This window comes from Lampetra planeri, chromosome 8 (assembly GCF_965212315.1).
Source record: "Lampetra planeri chromosome 8, kcLamPlan1.2.h2, whole genome shotgun sequence".
Classification (NCBI taxonomy): Eukaryota; Metazoa; Chordata; class Hyperoartia; order Petromyzontiformes; family Petromyzontidae; genus Lampetra; species Lampetra planeri.
Window position 1 is genome coordinate 4,026,664 of NC_136114.1, and position 20,615 is coordinate 4,047,278.

The 20,615-nt window shown below is 41.1% G+C and overlaps 2 protein-coding genes across 4 annotated transcripts in view; one reads left to right on the top strand and one right to left on the bottom strand.

Moving 5' to 3' along the window:
- The window catches only part of LOC144720218 (uncharacterized), a 54,894-nt gene extending 49,266 nt beyond the window's left edge, over window positions 1-5,628 (top strand). For both annotated transcript variants that reach the window (XM_078596734.1, XM_078596735.1), the window contains exon 14: window positions 2,356-5,628. In XM_078596734.1, coding sequence (XP_078452860.1) covers window positions 2,356-2,738 — 383 coding nt within the window. In that variant the 3' untranslated portion in view covers window positions 2,739-5,628. The remainder of the gene's footprint in view (window positions 1-2,355) is intronic.
- Window positions 5,629-18,863: 13,235 nt separating this feature from the next.
- LOC144720219 (putative methyltransferase-like protein 25) overlaps window positions 18,864-20,615 on the bottom strand; it is a 34,357-nt gene continuing 32,605 nt past the window's right edge. For both annotated transcript variants that reach the window (XM_078596737.1, XM_078596736.1), the window contains one exon: window positions 18,864-19,298. In XM_078596737.1, the coding sequence (XP_078452863.1) occupies window positions 19,212-19,298 (87 nt within the window). In that variant the 3' untranslated portion in view covers window positions 18,864-19,211. The remainder of the gene's footprint in view (window positions 19,299-20,615) is intronic.

Below are 20,615 nucleotides of genomic sequence, written 5' to 3' on the forward strand. Positions count from 1 at the left end.
TGGGACTCTTGTTTTTAATGGAAGACGAACGGATAATACACTGTAACAGGATGACACATGTATGTTAATAACTTCAAAAAGTCAAAGAGTCTCCACTTGTTCGCCATCATTGTCAACACATGCATGGAATCTTCTCCAGGTGGTCTCCACCTGGAGAAGATTGTTGCAAATTCTCGGAAGTGTGAACATTTTTTGAAGCACCCTGTATATACATATGTAGTGGCATCCACGGAGACACACACTAGACCTTGGAGGCATCACGTTTATTACAACACCCGGCAGGGTAACTATATAAACGTACGGGATAACGACATAGGTGGTAACAACTTCCACTAACGACGTAATCACAACGGGCAACTACATAACCGGGTCAGGTCAGTAACGTACTGCCTGCCCCACGATGCTGAACGTGATGACTGAAGAGCGAAGATCGAGGAGATGTAGCGCGGTGGGTTGATTCCACAAGACAGCCCGGATCGGCGCTCGGGACTTCCCTTTTATGCCCCTGAGCGCGGCCTGGCTCCACCCTAGGCCACACCCCCTTCTAGATCCTACTAGAAGGATATGAGCCTTATGTCACGTGTCCCTCTCGCCACCCCTTTGTACCCCTTGCTACCCTTTCCTGGTCACGTGCCCTCTCGGGTTCACCCAGACTGCCATGTGCTGAAGTGCCCTCTCTCTGGCCGCCACCAGAAGCATGCCCCCTAGGGCCCGCTTCTATGCCATACACCCTCTGTTGCCAGAGAGAGACGCTAACTTGGGCAGTGTCACTCTTCTTCCAGTGGCTGGCGCTAGACGCCGTAGTAACTCAATATACATCACTACACATAGGATAACTGCCATTGATTTTCAAGAAACTGGTACTAATTTAATGACCCTGGAAGAATGATGGGCTGAGTTGACACCGAACTAAGATTTGTCATCGATATACAATAGTTTTTTTAACCTGATACAGACATCCTGTGTCACTTAAAAATTGTTTTTGCGTTATTGACATTGACATGGAATGAATGCTTATTTAAGGTATCCAATGTCTTGTCTTGCATATATTTTATTTTACATTTGCACTTGCAATTACATTATTTTGATAGTATAATGTCCTGGTTGTTGACAAATCAATGTTTACAAGACTTGTTAAAACTGTATACATCAATGTACCTCTATTTTATAATTACTGCTTTGCCTCCAATTACACAAAAATTATGAAATTTATGCATGTCATTGGACCAAGATTGGGAATAATTATGCTATGTTTATGCAAACATCAAAATGTAACAGAAGACAAAGATCCTGTGAAATTACGTAAATTACTTTGGGACACGAGAAAAGAAATTCGTAATTTCTATTTTGGTATGTTTAATTTGTATCTGTTACTTTAAATAGTTATAACAAATTGCTCTTCATCAATTTGTCCCAATTTAAAATGTTCTTTTATTCGATAATGTTACATGCATAATTTTTTATGCAATAATTGACCGTGGCAACATGACATGGGTTTATGGATGAAAACACTGAGCCACGTGTGTGACCTTCATTGTTCACACTTTGTCATTGCGGTTTTTATTCAATCTGGTATCCATCGAACGGGCAGCGTTGTGTACAAGGTACCAATGGTAATTCAACCAAATTGGCCTCGACCATCGCCCGATATTGGAAAAGTGTCTCCTTGCTCGTTTAAATAGAGAGACATTTGGACTTTTGTGTGTGATGAGCACAATTTTTTTTAAGTTGCATCTATTACAGTACATTTATATACAGTATATGAAAGAAGGGTAGTGTTCACCTCCATTCAAAAATTTGAGTCAGTGATGGAAATTCCACATTCATATGGTGGGGACCAGTATTGTCCTAATCCAGGGGTCGGCAACCTACGGCTCCGGAGCCGCATGCGGCTCTTTACGGGCTGCTTCTTGACGATATGTACGTATGTACAGTATGTACTCAGATGCATTGCGGCTCTTGAAATACTGAATTTTGTACCGAATTGGAAAGAAATGGCTCTTCTTGTTATTTTGGTTGCCGACCCCTGTCCTAATCAGATAAATTCTGTGAATACAGCATTTTATTTACTTTAGCATCAAAGCACGTATTGAAATACTACTTCCCTTGGTGCATATAATTCACTTTCAATGTATGATTTTGCAACACCAAGTCATGCCAAATTGAAATACAGGTTTAAATAGTATCTTTTATATGCTATATCATATAATTAATTGATTTGCACTTCAAAAAAGATCGGCAAACAGAATAGCAGACTGTAGTGGTGCATGATGATGGAGTTTGGCATATTCAGTAGAAACAATGCTGTCTCACCCTCTACTCTGTCTCTCACATCCCTCCCCTCAACCTGTTCAGCACCAAATGGGCCGCTCATCACGGTGACCATCAACGGACCGGTCTTCGTGGAGCGCAACCTGGTCGAGAGCAGCCTGGCCCTGAGGCCCCACGAGAGCCCTGGAGAGGGGAACGAAGCCATCATGACCACACCACTGCCAGAGCAGAGTCCGCATGTCCCCGGGAAGTTGGTAACAGCCTCAGAGTACCGGCCACCACCACCACCATCGCCCACTTCCCCGGTGACTCAGAGCGGCCCTCTGCCACTGTGCGAGAATAATTTGGCTCTGACAGGTGGTGCCCAGGAGGGCGATCTCTTGAGAGCGGGAGCTGGGGTGGGGCGGAATCACCCGGTGGAGTCCGAGTCGCCCTGCGAACACGAGTGGACGACGTGCGTCGTGTAGCCGTAGATGCGACGAAGCCAGGCGTTGTGGCGGGTACCTGCAATCTGGGAGGTGGATTCGTTGCATGGATCTCATCATGTGCTGTGAGACTCCCGACCAGCTCGAAAGAGAAGTGGCCAAGTGATGGCAGTACATAAAATGGGTTACCAGGTTTTGGATGTTAACCCACATACATTTGGGTCTCTTTCATGTAATCTAGTTTCTACTGACATTCAAATTCTCAGGAAGAAAGAATTAGTCGAATGTTGTAATATGCGACTCCTGATGAAGAGACTGAAGACTCAGTGAGGATTTCTGGAAATTATATTCTACAATCATGATTATCATGAAATATAAATGGAAGAAACCCTGTATCTGAACGATATGCTTAAGCATGAATTACATACAAAGGGTGGACCTATAGGTCACTGTAAAAGCTGAATCATGATATATTAAAATATAAGTTGCCCGCACTTAGGTATTAGCACTTGGATATAGCTGTTTTATCACCACTTGGATTGTGATTCAAAATGTCATATTTCAAATGTATAGATGTTTTCGGCACAATTTTGGGTTTTTATTTTAAAAATTAGGATCAATTTAAATGACTAAATTTGAATAACCGTCAATTTTACCATTACATTTTAATATTTATTTACATGTAAGTTTTAGGATTATACATTGAAAAAAATACTTCTCAAAAGTTTAAATAATCTTTATTTAGGTTATTTTAAGTGAAATAATTTAGAATTTTTATCATTCCAGTTTAATTGATAAGAAATGTATTTTATACTCATAATTTTAAACCACTTTCTTTGAGTCAACTTAACATTTAGTAAGTTTGTTTGTATTATCTTGCTGGTAATAATTACACTTGGGCATTTTATCCGAGAAAGTTTAATTGAGTATCAACATTATTTTTCAGGAGTGTCTTGCATTGGGATATTAGATCAACACCTGTATTATAATTACAATATCTCAACACGCTTATCAATAACTTCGTGTGGTCTTAATAGAAAACTATATAATCGGTGGCGTTTTGCACAATGGCCCTTCTTTGTAGCACATACATTTAGAGGCCAGAGAGGTATAGTGCATGAGAATTGTAGACTGCACTTTATACCATGGGGGCCAGATTAAAAATGTTTTTAATGTTTCCTGAAAATATTAGAAATGCTTCCTGAAGTTTTTTTTTCCGGAAAAAATATATTTTAATCAGCTCCTATGATGTAAACTGCCATCCCAAACTCTTATCATTCATGCCATATCTCTGGACTATGTGCCATTAAGTAGGGCCATTGCCCGAAACGTCACGTTATATAGTGTTCCTTCTAAGGCAGTGTTACTGACGAATGTGTTGAGTTTTTTTAAATCTGTGTTTGCGCACAACTGTCAGCGCAACATCACCAAATTATTAAATGAGGTATGGCAGTAAACTGCAGTAGCTGGATTCAAAAACCCCACCTTGCTTACAGGAGGATAACAGCCTCAGGCCAGCTCTATAATACAGTATCGGTTACCAGCCCAGCAGCTTTGGGAATATATGATCTATCAACGATTGCCTTCAAAACACTGGCTCAGAGCCGTGGGATACCAAGGCCAGCTGTTGGACAGTACTGATCACACCTGCAATGCCGTAGCCACGGAGGCGGGACAAGAGGGAACTTTGCTCGACATGTAAAATATATCAAATCGGTACATGGTTTGGGCAACACATTCGACTAAATTTGAGTTGTAAAACAACATTTTGAACAATAATTAATTGTAATTTATTACAAATTTAATTGTGTCTGAGTCTTAAAAAGCACATTATAACATGAGCCAGCGAATTGAAAGTTGCACTCTGCAGACTTTACATCCCACCCCCTCGGCTACAGTGTCTCCTTGTCAACGGAGCCAATATTTTTTCACACACAAGGGTTGCCCTAGCGATCAATGGATGGTGAGGAGATCTCACTGCCAAATCTCTGGACACATCTACAGCAAAGATTCCATGAGACATGTGGCATGGCCTCCATGTATGTCCCCGATCCCCTCTACCCTTTGTGAGGTAGGGTTAGGTAACCCTCCGCACTTGTGAACTATTCGTAAAAGACGTAGTGCAGAATATACTTTTGTACGTAACGAATGCTTCTTATATTGCGAGTTTATACGATGGATTTTGATTCTTCACAAGTTGTAAGTTAGTCGACCATCAAGGTCGTGTGCAGTGGGGTAAAGTGTGGGTATTCCCTCCTCTTAAAAAAACGTCTGGCAGGGTGGAAGAGTAGACCAAAATATCCATGAGCGCAGCTCTCTAGAGCTCCATCTAATAGAGGCCCTTCTGTCCGCAGTGGTGTGAGCAAGCAATTTCAGGGCTGCACCTTTACCTGTTATGTTTTATTCAATTGGTTTTATGTAATTTATACAGCCACCGGAGGTGCTACATTCACCACAAATGGCAAAAAAAAAAGAATCGTTGATTTGAATTGAGACCGAGAAGCATGAGAATGAATTGAATTGTAAAGTGTGAAAAATATTTACACGACCGCTGATTGCAAGCATTTCAAAATCCAACTTGACCAGCTGCCAGAATTTAATTGTGGTATAACTGCTATGTTTATATGCTATGGAAATGACTGTAAAGTTTTTTTAAAGTGTAGTTCGTATAAAAGATATATATTTTCGAGTGAGGAATATATGCATTTTATCATTTAAGAAATATGCAAACAATTGTTTCAGATTTGTATACAAGAGTTTATATTGGTTTGCATTTATGGGAAATTTTATTTTTGTTAAATAGCGATTCTGTGACGTTACGAATGATTTATTTGATGTTAATAAAAAATAACGCAGCCTTGATAAAAATATTCGTGGTGGAAATGTGTTTTGGTTACTGGTAATACTTTACAATAAACACGTTAACACGTAACATACACAATTGCAGTGGTTTTTTTCATACATATCAATATCACATTATTTGCTTGCTGCATATGATGTATGGTATCTTACAAATAAATTGAATTGTGTGCAGAAGCTCAAACTGTGTTTTATTTAACATTCCACTCCTCTGTGGACATCCTTTTGGGTGCACTTCATTCCTTGGCTGCAACTCAATGACTATTTTTGTTGTTGTAACTCGCAAATCTGCCCATTCTGAACATCTGTGAAAAAGAGCTTCATAGCTCATCGGATTCCTCCAGCATAAATATTCTGATTCTGTCTATCCTTGACCATCGGGCATCATCCCTTCTAGCAATGTTTGAGGTGTATCTTTAACCAGTCTATTAGAATGGTTGGCTACGTACGGTGCAAAATAATTTCAACATTGGGCAGTCCTCGGGTTACGAACCTAATAGGTAACCTGAGATTCGTTCGTAAGTCGGAGCACAATAATGGACTGCAGCGATACCTTGACTTCCGTCCACTTGACTTTCGTCGCTTCGCTCTTTCTGCCGTTTTCAACTATAACCACATTTAAAATTTCGTCCACGTGGCTTTCCTCTTTCGTCCGATTTCATCCCAAACCTTCCACGATGTTCGCGCCATGCGCCATCTTTTTCGTTCAGTCTTTGAATAGAAGTCGTTCAGTGAGCATTTACTACTATAATGAGCCAATAATGTCTGTGTGTCCCGCGCGTGACGTCAATCCATGTCGACCAGCCCCCCTCATTAATAACCATCAACAGGTGACGTCCTCTACATGGACCCCCCTCCTTAATAATCATGAGTGGGTGACGTCACTCCACATGGAGCACCCGCCCCCTCATTAATAATCATGAGCCGTCACTCCGCATAGAACAGCCCCCCTCATTAATAATAATTAGCGGGTGACGTCACTCCACATGAGGGGCGAGGCGCCTCCTCCCCCCTTCTCAGTGTCAACTTACAACCCTCACTGCAAAGGCGGATACGTCACGCGATCTCCGTAACGCTGTTGGGACATCAAAGTAAAAGGACGTCATGATGAACAAGAGATTATAACCTTAAAATGAAATTGGTCTGTGTCACCGCGCCCTTACAAATTGCACACCCATTAATGCAATGAATATCACGCCGCGGTCTGCTTTTCACTTGCAAGTTTCTGATTTACTGCAATACACGCATACTGTAAACAATTCAATATGTTTTGTGATAACAGTATAGTACTACAGTGTTTATATTTATTTTCGTGATTATAAAACACGTGTACAGTAGTCATACTATGCTTATTTTAGTGATTACTGTAACACACTTATTTGTGTGTTTTAATATATTCATAATGGGTCCTAAGTGTGGTGATAGTAAAGCTAAAAGAACCCATGAGGATCTCAATTTGCAATAAAATCTTGACATAGTCAAACTTACTGAGCAAGGCTAAATAAAGGCTCTGCTTTGACATTCGTCCATGCTCTGGTCCCTAACCAGACGAAAGTGCGAGGTGTTCCTGTATGTAAATTCCCATACCGTCAGTGTTATGAAATGTTAAAGTTCAACAAAAACGGAAGCATTGTTAAACTCATAACTAATAAGAAATATACATTTGCATGTAACACTGTAAAAATACGCTATAGTAAATAAAACATAGAGTAACATTTATTTTAAAAAAACTGGTTTATTTTCACTTACCTTGAGCCCTGATGCGAGCCTGTAGTGAGAAGGGGGGCAATGAGTCAGCACAATTGTACACACACACGTGCACGCACACACACACAAACACTCCCAGAGCGAGCCGACTCATTCCATCTCGCAGAGGATGGCTCTTCTGAATAAAATAGTTCCACGGTTCAGTTTGCAATTGCGAGCTCGCGTTTTAAGTCGATTTAAAAAAAAATATTCATGGAAGCTGGTTTCGTAAGTATGGGTGTTCGTAAGTCGGGCGTTCGTGAGTCGATGACTGCATGTATGGGGCCGTCCATAAATGACGTCACGCACCTGGGGGGGGTGGGGTCAGACATTTGTGACGATGTGTGATGGGGGGTTAGAAATGTGACGTCCATCAAAATGCGCAACTTTAAATAAATATAGACAACACATTCTAATTAATTAAATAGACTTTTTAAGAAATGTTTTCTCCTACAACATCAGAGTGCAGCGCCACATTAAATACGCACTCCAATGACAATAGTTTAAAGCGATTTGAAGCATGTTTTTTTTGGGGGGGCAGAGCTTTGTGACGTCATATTTGAGGGGGGGGCTGACTTTTTGTGACGCCGTGTGACGAAGGGGGGGGGTCAAAAATCGTCCAAAATCGCGTGACGTCATATATGGGCGCCCCCTATATCCATACTGTGTATGTTCATTAATCCATGTGTTCCTCTTTCTGTCTATCAATGTAATTTCAAGCATACATCTATACATGCTTTTGCAATTTTACGTTTTTGTTCCTTGTCTTTGGGATAAGTATATTGGTATCTTTTTGTTAGTTCTCACAGAGGAGTACCTATTTTATTGGCCCCAACGGTATAACGGGCTGAATCAAACCTTTACTGGGATATGAACTGACAATCTTCGAACTGTGGGGTTAGCATATGGACGTGTTGGCGGTACACCGGTGCAGCATAACACATCGGTCCTCAGAAAAGTCTAAAATGTAAATCTGAAATTTTGTTTATCAGTCGGTAATTGACCCTGGAGCAACAGCAGAAGCAGCAGCAGCTACCTTGCCGTTGACTTACGAGCCTGAGGTGAGACTAGAGCATCATCATCTTCGTCGTCTTGACCCGCCGATAGATAATACCGCAAGACTTACAGCCGCTTTCTCATTCGACCACGTGACACGAGTCATAATCTTTTGATGCCACCGTCCGCCAAGAAACGATTTCGGATATGAATCAAGGAACCGTCCGGCCAAGTTTAGGGCATCAGGCTGGGCTGCTATATGGGAACAGGCTGTGTGAAGCGTCGTGTTCAGCTGCTCATGGCATTCGTCTTCCGAGTGCTTCGACATCATGAGAACTGATTTTGACGCACCGCAACATTTGTTGACCGGGGTTCCGAATTTCGGGAATATAAATGATTGCTAAACATTGTTTTTCATATACAGTACCAAGCACGGGTGTACCGTCAATACATTCATATGCCCGTTGGATACTACAGTATATACTCTTTGGTTCTTTCGGTAAAGTCACGTAGGTATACAATAAATTAAATCACGACGTTTCGGGCGCAATACAAGTGCCCGTCATCAATTGCTGAAGTGGGCAAAAAAAATAGTTTCTTGCTGGGGTTGTCCCACCTGATGACGGATATGTCATTATAAACACTTTTGGATAATCTTTGTGGACATTTAAAGCAGCAAAGGTCCAATGAAACAAGAGGTGCATACAATTGTATTTTTACCAGCTCTGCTTTATTTGACATCACTACAAATAGAAACAACTTTCTTGAACTTAACAATGGAATATGTTGGAGTAGTTAATGATTTTCCACAAGGCCTACGCACATCTGTAATGACATTTGGCATTTAGCCTTTACAATGAAAAGCCAAGCACATCACAGCACACGTGCTCACACAACTAACAGTGACTCTTATGAGCTACCTTCAGTCACTTTTACAAACGTGGGCAGCCCTTTGCAAGTGTAAACGTCAGAACGTTGTGCAGCCATAACATCTTGGAGAAAGTCCTAATTATGTCAAGCCATTGCTTGCATCACTTGTGGAAATCTGCTGGGCAGATGTGGGTACACTTGAGAACATGTTTCATGTTCATTGCTCAGTTTTTTTGAAACTTTTAATTTCCATCGTTAACAAAGCAAAACATGAAAACAAAAGTGATTCATTCAATTATAAATAGAGGTATAATTAAATCTGTAGGGAGCCCGGATTCACAATTGCTTTAAGGTAACATTGCTTGAGCAGAAAATTGCATTTAAAAGAAAAAAAAATCAGTCTGTTGTATATTACAAGCTCCTTTAGGAGGTTAAGAATACCACAATTTGCATAAAATTTGAGACATTGTAGCTTTTGCAGATTGAACAAAATCACTTCATGCAGACACGAACAAGTTTAGATTAAATGTTTCATTAATTAAAAAGTCCGAGTAACACTTCCAACATTTACACAGTGAAAGGAATACAGGACTGGTGGATCCTATTTTTCCATGTATGTTCGTGCATTTTCCTTATCACGCACAAGAAATATGTGGACAAATGAAAACAGTGCAACATTGTCACTAACCTCTATGCCCACAGTACTGAATTCTGAGTGTGTCATCTGTGGAGACAGCCGTCACTGCTGCTCAGGCGCCACCATTATCACCTTCGACCATTGCGGACCAACTGGACCATCCAGATGGCCACCTGTAGCACCGAACCCTCTGGGCTATCATGAATATAAAGGACCACCAGTGGGGCCACCCAGGACAATCATCGGGACCACAGGAAACTCCACGAGGACCACTACTGGAGAGTAGTGCCAACACCAGCAGGATTACTGGGACTGTCACCACCAAAACCAGGGCCACCGGAAAGATCACAAGGGCCGCTGAACCATGAAGGCCATCAGAGGCGACCACGAGGGCCACCACTGGACAGGACCACTGGGCCCACCAGAATGACGGTGGCGAGATGTTAACTACCTCGCCTGGCATACAGGAAGTTGTGGGCTTGACCCTGACCCCTGATGCCTGCATGTTTGGAGTTTGCACGTTCTCCCCGTGGTTACATGGATTTTTTTTCCTTCACGTTTAGAAACATGCGGTTAGAGTATTTGGTTGCTAAACATTTCCACATGATAAGTGTTAAACATTCGATGAATATGCATTACTACGCTTGTGAACTGAGGAAGGCTTCATTGAGTCTTAAGACTATTTTCAGCAAAGTTTTGTCAAGTTCTTCGAGATGGGGCTGGTGTTGATGTCTGTGTAATCTCAATTGAGTAATTTACAGGTACGTTTTCAGCATTCAGATGTTTGACCAATACCAGTGACATTGTATCATCTTGAACTTTGGAAAGAAACTGGAGAACCCAAAGGAGACCCATGGACAAAAGGAGGGGGGCATCTAAACTTCACAAAGGAAGGCGTCCGAGTCAGGAATTGATCCCAGGGACTTCTTGTTGTGAACCACAGGTGTTGAGACTGTGCCATCCTGCCACCCATATAATGGAAATATTTGAATGTACACTCAGCTATAATGTTGGCGACAATACATAATACCGTTGGCAGGCCGGAAAGTTCGGCCGATGAATTTGACAGCTTATTATGTTTAGCAACATTTTCTAATTACAATAAAACGCCCATCCAAATTGAGAATGACAAGAACGTGGATTCACTTCACAAAACTACTTAGCATTCAGCATTGCCTTGAACCACATTCTGAACAGCTTGTAAATGCCACTTATGTTATAATAGATGTAAAAAAGTTACAATGCATTAGCATTCCTTTCGAGCTTAAGGTTTTTCACGCGTCCTTTAATGTTCATGCCGTTACTAATATGGGTTTTGATGAGAAGTGATATGCAATCCTGAAAGTGGGAGACATTTGGCTTGAAGTAAAACGGGCTGTGGGCGGGGTTGCTACCTCTACGGTACAAAAAAACACCAGGACATCGTGGGAAGGTATCACAATACCACAAGAGGGGAAAACTACATGCACATGCAGTTTTGAGTCCTGCATTATTATGCAACTTGTAAAAAAAAACGGCACTTGCAGATTTCCCATATAAATTTGCCTCACAAGCAGGATCATTTCAAGAAAACCGATTTTCAACTTGAAATCCAGAACGATAGACACACTTTTCGACAACAAAGTGAGCGCTGGGTGCTGGTCTTCTCCTATCTGTGGCCTCCATCCGATTGTGGACATTTCCACAAACGTAAGGTTGGAGAGGCCCACTCTCTTCTGAGGACACTCATCCAGGGAAACATCCGTGGTGCCAGCAGGGCCTATCAGCGAGCCTTCCACACTTCACACGGCCTCAAAGTGCACCGAGTCTGGCACAATTAGTGGCCGATGACGGCTGTTGTTGGTGGGACGAGGGGCACGGGAGGGTGAGGCTGGGGGATTGGATCTCCCGAGATCGGCGTTCGGTTAGTTAAGGGGTGTAGATGATTCGTGGTGGGAGCCAGGTGGGGCCAGATTTGGCTTTGCTTGGTCGTGTTAGTTGGTGAAGGGAATCATTGGGGAACCCCGAAGGATCAGCGCTAGTTTGGCATTGGTGTTGTTGATGGCGCGTCAGCGTTGTGTCGATGTTTTCATCGCGAGTGACCGTGGCTGCCACGTTGTTGTTGGTGTGCGGAGTCGTTGGGCAGACAGGTGGGGGCGATTTTAGAAAAAAGGAAACTCTTTGCCCCCCCCCCACCCTGAAACAGACTTTACACAATTATTATAATAGTTTACCCTTAGAGGGTATCCTTGTGTGTACTGACTTGATAAAAGTAATGTATGTTTAACTTATTTCGCACCGTACGTAGCCAACCGTGTCAATCGGAGGTGCGGGGAAAGGACAACAAACAAAACACAAAAAAGGTGAAAAGCAAGCAATGGCATTGTCCCTGCAGTAGAGAAGGTCAGTGTGTGTTAAGCTGACACATCTGCCAAAACACTAAATGCAGGATTGCAGGACAGAACACTTTTCAGTCACTAAATGATCGCTACAGACGTCCGCAATTGCATAGGACCCCATTAGGTATGTCATTTGTGAACGGCATAGCTTGTTCAACGCACATGGGATGCACTCGCAGGGCAGGATTTACAGTATTCCCCTTTTTTCGTGTGCTAAATTGAGCATGGTCCGATGGGACAACGGCCTGCGTAATAACACGCTTCCTCTGTTTAATGTACCTACTACCCTCGTTTTGCTCTCAAGTTCTCCCTCCCCCAACCCTCTGAATGCCTCGTAAATTGCGTGACTCTTCTTCCTGTCCACAATTCGACCATCTATCATGTTTATGGCGCGCGTTCTCAACACGTCGAGATGGCAGTCAGATTGCAAAGATCAAAGACTTTGCTCGGCTCAAGGCACCCGATACCCAGAACGGCCTCAATTACCCCCTTGCCCTCACCGGGGGAGCCGGCTTCTGTGTGTAATGGACAAGGGGGGCACCTGTCTCAACACACGTCTTCGCCTCCACCACACGACCTTTCCACTCCCTCCGACACCACCCCTCCTTCTACGTCTTACAAACTGCCATGCAATGGCTAAATTCCCATGCCATCAGACACCGCACGTGGAATCGTTGTTAGATGGGCAGTGAACTGAGTTTTATATCGTCACTATTTTAAGTTGACTCCTGTACTGTATATATACAAAGGTCCAGTCAGTGGTTACCGAAACTGAAATATTCACAGGAGGTATGTATGAACTCTTGCTGAAATTACGCAGTTGAAATATTAGCAATGAGAAAAATGCATATTTTTAAGAACAAATCCATAGCTGAACCTAAAGTCAATCGAAATTTGGTTAATTAATCCCAATCCAAACTCAAGAGTTTGCCCAATCTGAATTTTATATTTAGCATTTCGTAATGTGCAATTCGTGTGGAAGATATATATTAGTTCTGCTGTTGCTCTATATCACAGGACACACATATACATGTTGGGAACAATGGTGCATTGACATCATGGGACCTCCTTTGCGAGTACCAAGATATGCAAATACGTTTTCCCCTTCTATCTGGCAACAAAACAGGTGTTCAGTTGTTAAAACACCACACTGAAACCTTTTCCAAGGAATCATGTGTGCATTAACGACAATGTCAAAATGCAAAAACCACACTCTGATAATATATGCATTCAATCTTGATTTGAAGCTTTCGTGACTGCAGGAATCCATACTCTTTGGTTATTTCGGTAATGTCACGTCGGTTGAAAAAATAATGGATCACGACGTTTTGATCACCACACAAGCAATCGTCTTCCTGAAGAGGATTGCTCATGGGACCTCCTTTGCATTTTGACCACAAGTATTGTGGTTAATGCACACATGATTCCTTGTAAAGGGTTTCAGTTTGGTGTTTTAACAACACCTGTTTTGTTGCCAGATAAAAGGGGAAAAACGTATTCTCAATGGTGCATTGGTTAGGATAATGCACTACACATCCAGGAAACCTAAGCTCAACTTTCAAAGCCATGCACATCAGTAGAGAGTGGCGTCTGAACCGGACTTGTCATTACAATTGTCCCAGAATCTGTTTTTTTTTGCTTTCCAACTAAAGTTGAAAGTGTCAATGCGTTAACTCTGTCCATCTGTCTGTTGCGCGTGGTCAAGAATATTCTTAAAAGATATTCCAATGAAAATGTAAATGTTGTATAAAGCTGCGCTACTATTCAGAGCTTATGATAAACAGGTAAAACTGATTAAAGTGTTGTCCAAAACTTGTGTTAAAAAAAACACCCAGCAATAAACGAAACATATTCTCGGCCAAGGCGGTGACACAATCGCGACGTAATCTCATGCTGCTTAGAAAGCAGCAATATGCAGCATCGTCAACAGCCATGATCGATCTACTGCTTTATGCCCGGTTGGACATTTCCTCAGGTGCGTTCCCCACTTTGACTGCCACTCCACTGTTATTCTTGCCCACCAGCCGCCATCGTTTATAGCCATCACATATCTTGTGCAATTTAACTTCTATTGACATTGTGATGTCTCGAGCTTGCATGCGTTCTCTGATCCATGCGTTCATAATTTTGTCTCTCAAAGTAATTCTTAGCATATAATTATCCACGGTTCTTTGGATAGGTTTTTAGCTGCGATTCCATTTTCTTCATCAATGCCCATGTTTCTGATCCACGTCATAGAAGGAAGTAAGCATTCATAAAATATTTAAAATAAATGACTTCTAAGGACATATGCACGTCGGAAGGCATAACAGATTTCATGGATGATTTCATGGGACCCCAGAGACAGTTTAACATGCTAGACAGGAGATAGTATGAATCTGTACACTTTATCTTCATGTTGGCCTATTTATGGGTATCAATGTTTTATTTGTATTTATGATTACGTGTCCACAAGCATATCGTTTAACACCAATTCCAGTACTTCATCCAGGGGATGGATGAGTGTATTGTGTTGCTAATGGTGACATGTTCATAAGGATTACGATTCATTTATATTGTGGCTAACTATATTTGGAAATATTTGCAAAACGTTGTATTTTCAATATCCCACTCTAAAGAGTTTCAGCGAACTATTTGGTAAAATGCAAGCATTTTTGTGGCATGCAGGCAGCGTGTGATATTGAACAGAATTAGCTCCCTACTGCTTGGCCTTCATTCCCAGAGGCCACAACAATAAATCCAGTATCACATTTTGAGGAATGCTGCACTGCCAGCCTCTTAAACTGTCCATATGACATATCTTAGAAAACATTCCTGTTGACCTTTGAGCTTTTCTTGAAAGACAATCCCTGCTGCTGTTTTCATGATGCTTTCCCATCCCAGAATTCTCAAGTCTATATGAGTTTGTGTAGGACAAACAAAAACAGCACACGTAAGAATGTAAAGTTTCGATATAACCCTTTCACATTTCAGCAGCTGCAGATGAGAATTACATTCATGAGCGATTCTTCGATTTATGAAACAAATACAAATTTAGAACACTGGCCACAAATTTAAGCCATCCTCTTTGAAAAACCAAAGCACCTAGAGATATACTAGTTAGTTAATTTAAGAAATATTACTCTAATTTGGCACTTAAACATTATACTCGGTGTGGAATTAGCTAACGCAATGTTAATACAACTATTCGCAGGTTCATGAAATGTCACGCATTTAAAAGTAAGTGTTAGATGGCATAAATCATGTATAAAAAACCCTTCAACTAAAGAGTTTGAAGACTTTTCTACACTGAACAAACTGTTATGGCAGTTACATTTACGTCAGTGGTTTTAAGAGTGACAAATATAAAGTGTATATGTATATTTAACCCGGATAAAAGTGCAATGAAACATGCACTTTACAAGGAAGGTAATGTGCAATGTATGTCCCCTTATCCGATTTGATTTTGGTCAGTGATTAGTGCGGATCCTATTATCCGTGTTTACCTGTGCATTTGACTTTTGTTATCCAAGTGGAGAAGCATGGATAAACACGGATAAATAATCACATGAACTTTCCACCACTTCCGGCTCACTTCTCTTATCCATGCAACGTCTCGGACTATAGGAGGTAATAGGAAGAATGATACCCGTCCACTTTAGGGTCATTTTGGGTCAGGTCAAGCCCACGAATCACAGTGATACTGGAATTGCCATAATTTCCAGGTCACTGCTGTTCATACGATCACATGGGAGGTATCGCTGTCATGGCAATGACGCGGAGCAAATCGTTATCGTCATCATCATCACCATCATCACTGTAATCACCAGCATTATCATCAATATCATGTAGCTAAATACAGAATTAGTCGACCCGACAGTGAATAACCCAGCACTCATCAATACATCGCCATCATTACCACCACCAGCAGCAGCAATAACATTACGAGCATAACCATCAATGAAACATTGCAATCAGCTCATATGTCAATGCTGTATGGATTTTTGCATTACAGGAATGTAAGAGATGGAAATGGCTTGGCAAGGCCTTCATCCAACAGTGGATAGATTATGGCTGATGGTGATGGAAGCTTGATGGGTAAAGGTATCCCACAACCAGATTTTGAAGTCCCAATTTCCGGAGTGAGTCAGATGCACTGATTACCACAGCACCTGTTCAAATAAATATACTCGTGTAAATACAGGGGACTGCATGTACAGTTGTGTACAAGCACAGATCAACAAAACCTCTTGAAGATCATGGTAAACATCTGCTGTAGGTTAAAATGTTTGGCTATGACTATCGTCGGAACAAAGAAGGCATGAAGGATTAGTCTAGCTATTTTACACAATGCTATTATGAAGTTGCGTCAGCGAGTTTGCATTTTGTCATATAACACTTCCAGACATTTCACACGAAACACAGTTTTCAGATTAATCTGAAAATATATGAAAATCAGGCCTGGATATAATTTCAGATAATCTAATTGTTTTGGATCCAAAAATGCCACATCACTTGGGTGACATCACATCCACATTTTGCTCACCAAAATTGCAGCCACGTGACATCCTTGTTTATGTAACGTCACCTTTACATTCAAACGCTTGTAAATAAAAAACTAAAAAATGATTATTGTTTTTTTTTACCCTTCTATCTGGCAACAAAACTGACACCTTTTTACAAGGAGTCATGTTTGCATAGACCGCAATACCTGCAGTCATAATACAAACAATAGACATAACTCTGATAATGTCCACTGTCCTTGAAGTTGATTGGTCCACACCCGAGACAACTTTCCTTAGAGCCTAGTTTCACATGGGTTGGACCAGATGACGCCAAAAGGCGTAAAAAGGTGTCAGTTTTGTTGCCAGATAGAAGGGTAAAAAAAAACAATTATCATATTTTTACTGGCAAATGAGGTTCCCATAGTGTAAAAAATGATTGTTTTACCGATGGAACTTCATGGTAAACTTAAAATTCAACAATTAACATTGCAAAATTATGAAAATGTTTATATTTAGTGCAATATATAAATGTAGTCAATCAGAACAAGAACATACATTTTGATACTAGGCCTAAAAATGTAAGAATATATTTTAAAAAACAAACGAAATCTGAAACGTATTCCTCGTTGCAACGTGTTTCTCACCCAATGGGTCAGAATACATTAAGACTGTCATTTCGATTGAAATGAGAAGCCCACAACTAAAAATGAGACAAGGTCACCTCGATGCCCTCCGTGGGTGTGACACTACACATGGAGCCTTGTAGACACAGCACAGTGTGGTACATGAAGGCAAGACTCTGGCGCCAAGAGTTATGTGGAACCAATCACAGCGTAGACTTGAGCAGAGGTCAGAGCGACAACCCAGGGAGCAGGAATTGAGGCATTATTCTCTTTGATTGGGAGCACATTGCAGGCAATCTTTGATTCATAGAGAAAATGGCTTCTGAGAACTTCATTTCTATTCTCTGAAAATTCATTTAAAACATAGTACAAACTTTTCTCTTATCCTGGACGATTTGTTCCTGAGAAATTTCAGCCGACAGGAGGCAGGGACATTACATGCATATTCGTCTAATAAAATTCTATGTTTGGTAACAAAAATACATAAAACAAAGTGCCCCGTGTATTCTATGTAATGACCAAGAGGTCTTGTTATTTGCAGTGGATGTTAACATCCTTTTACACTGATCGCAAGAGCAAGAGAAGTTTTTGCCAGTGCAATAAATTAACAATTTTGAAAACCAGCATGCAACCAAAACTATCCTATATTAGAAGTACAATTACAAATTGTTCTCACACCATGATTGATTTAAGAGATTAGGAATACTTTAATAAAGCAATCACTCGTATGAATTAGTGATAAAGGCAACTGGAACAATGTGAAATCTTCACACAGTTGCAGGTACGATAGATGGACTTAATATTCTGTCATGAATGTAATGCATGGACACATAAACTGAATCACATTTTTACATCACTGAAATTACACTGACACTATGGGGTGAAATGTTCTGTACAAAGCAAAGCAAAAAAAGAAATGTTCAGTAAACATGATTCAAATAACCACGCGTATAACCTCGTGGTTGTGAAATAATATTTGTGTGAAAAGTCAGTCAACACTGTTTAGTGTCAAAACAAACCAGACTGCAGATCTTTGGTGACACCTGCTGACCAATAGTGGGTACCAGAACTTTTTATACTCTTTTTTTCGGTAAAGTCACGTAGGTAAAAAAAATGAAAACAACAAAATTAAATCACGTTTCGAGCGCAACACAAGCGTCCGCCACCTGATGACGGACGCTTGTGTTGCGCCCGAAACGTCGTGATTTAATTTAGTTGTTTCCATTTATTTTATTTTTACCTATGTGACTTTGCCCAAAAAAACAAAGAGTATGAATCCTTGCAGTCACGAAAGCTTCAAATCTAGAACCAAAACTTTGGTTTGTAAGTGTGAATATTTTAATTGACAGTGCATGCCACAGTAACCACCACAAGGCAAGAGCCAATTTATATTTGATGGGGTGGGTGACCAACACCATGTTTGGCCGCCTTTGTCTCCCCAGTGCTGCTGTTTTCTGGGCTAAATGTTGAGCAATTGCCCCTATATACTTCCCTTAGCCTACACGTACTAAACCACGTAGTATGTTGTACGAGTGCAAAACATGTACACAATATAACATCTTTAGACGCAGCTATAGATATAAAATATTTATTTTACAATATTATTATAAAATACTTTACATAGGTTTCTTCCATCAAGCCTGGTGCCTCAAATGTTAAAAATAATCATTCCGAAGCAATACCATACAACTTTAGAATTGTACAAATAAACATACAAGATGGTCATTATACACAGCAATTACATTCGTTTCACTGCGGTAATTCATGAGTAAAAGCACTTGTTCCAGACAAAAGTGTATAAAATAAATATGTATAAAAACAAGGTTGTAGCTTGTCCATTACGATATGCTGATGCATTCACTATAAATATTGCTGTGAGGGCATTGGTCGGCCCACTGCCATCGATCCAAGGACAGGTCATATCACCGCCTGGTAGCGACGAGTGCATAGCAGCGAGGTGATGTCAGCGGATGGAACATCTGCACCAGGGCTGCTTGGCTTACACAATCCTGCAAACGCACGAGCAGATAAAAAAGTATTCCACGTACACATTGCACTTTTCTCGTATCGCAACAGCTCATGGCAACATATAACAAAGCTGCACAGATATAAATATAGCGTCAGCTTCTTAATGTTATTCATTTGCTCTTCGGTAAGTTGTCTATTTATGTTTTTCGCAATGTATGTGGCTGTTTGAATTTCCTCCTGCCGACTGCTTCACGTGTCATTCTTCACCACTGAACGGTGCATTCAAGTTTTTCTAGAGTGGCTGGTTGCATGTCAACAATATTGCACAAAAGTTCAAAAGTCAATTAATCTCCGAGGCTCAAAAAGCATGGAGCAGTGCTCATCTCCATTAACAGGCCTGAACCAGAGGTGGACATACCACATTCCTATGGCAGGCTGGTTTATCAATTGGCAACCTACAATTGATATTACGCAAGGTGGTGCTTATTTTATTACCACAAAAAAATATGGTAGCCAGATGGCTTGCAGAGAACCTCTGTCTTGGAGAAGTCAATGTCTCGGACCGCATCCGTGAACATAAAGCTGACCTGAAACACGGTAGGACAAACACCTCAGCCGTGGCAGATCACTGTTACAATTCAGTGGGTTCACATGACATTGACTTCTCCAAGACAGAGGTTTTCTGCAAGCCATCTGGCTACCATGAGAGATTCGTTCATGAGGCGATCCACATATACAAACACAGAGACAATTTCAACCGAGAAGATGGATTCTGGCTCAGCAATCATTGGAAGGACGTAATAAACCACTTCGGATCTTAACTGATTGTTGTTCACGTTTATGGTGACTTTCAAACCGCAGTCCACTCACTGGCATTAACTGTGTATCTTGTGTTCTCCACAGGGAATGCATTATTTGCTCCGCTGCGGATCTCCTGCCACCGTTTTCCCATTCACATGTTTCATTGCTTCTACATACTATTAACATGCCCTCCCTTTGTTAATGGTACCCCCCTCCCTTTGGTGCTGCTGATCCTGCATAATGCATGGGCATAATATGACTTTGAAACCCCCCCGCCCACCTCCTACGCATTTTCCATGAATATGCTAAATTCCTCTTGATATGCACATTATTTTGTTAAGGCTCTCTTCTTCTTCCACCTCCAACTCAGCTTATATATAAGCTCCTAGCTTGGCAGTGTCTCATTCTTCACCTGAAGACGGCTGCTTGCGTTGTAGCCGAAACGTCGTGAGAATTATTTGATTTTATTATGTTTTATTTTTATTATTTTATTACTTCCCTTCTACGTGACTTTACCGAAAGAACCAAGAAGATGAATCCCTGCAGTCACGAAAGCT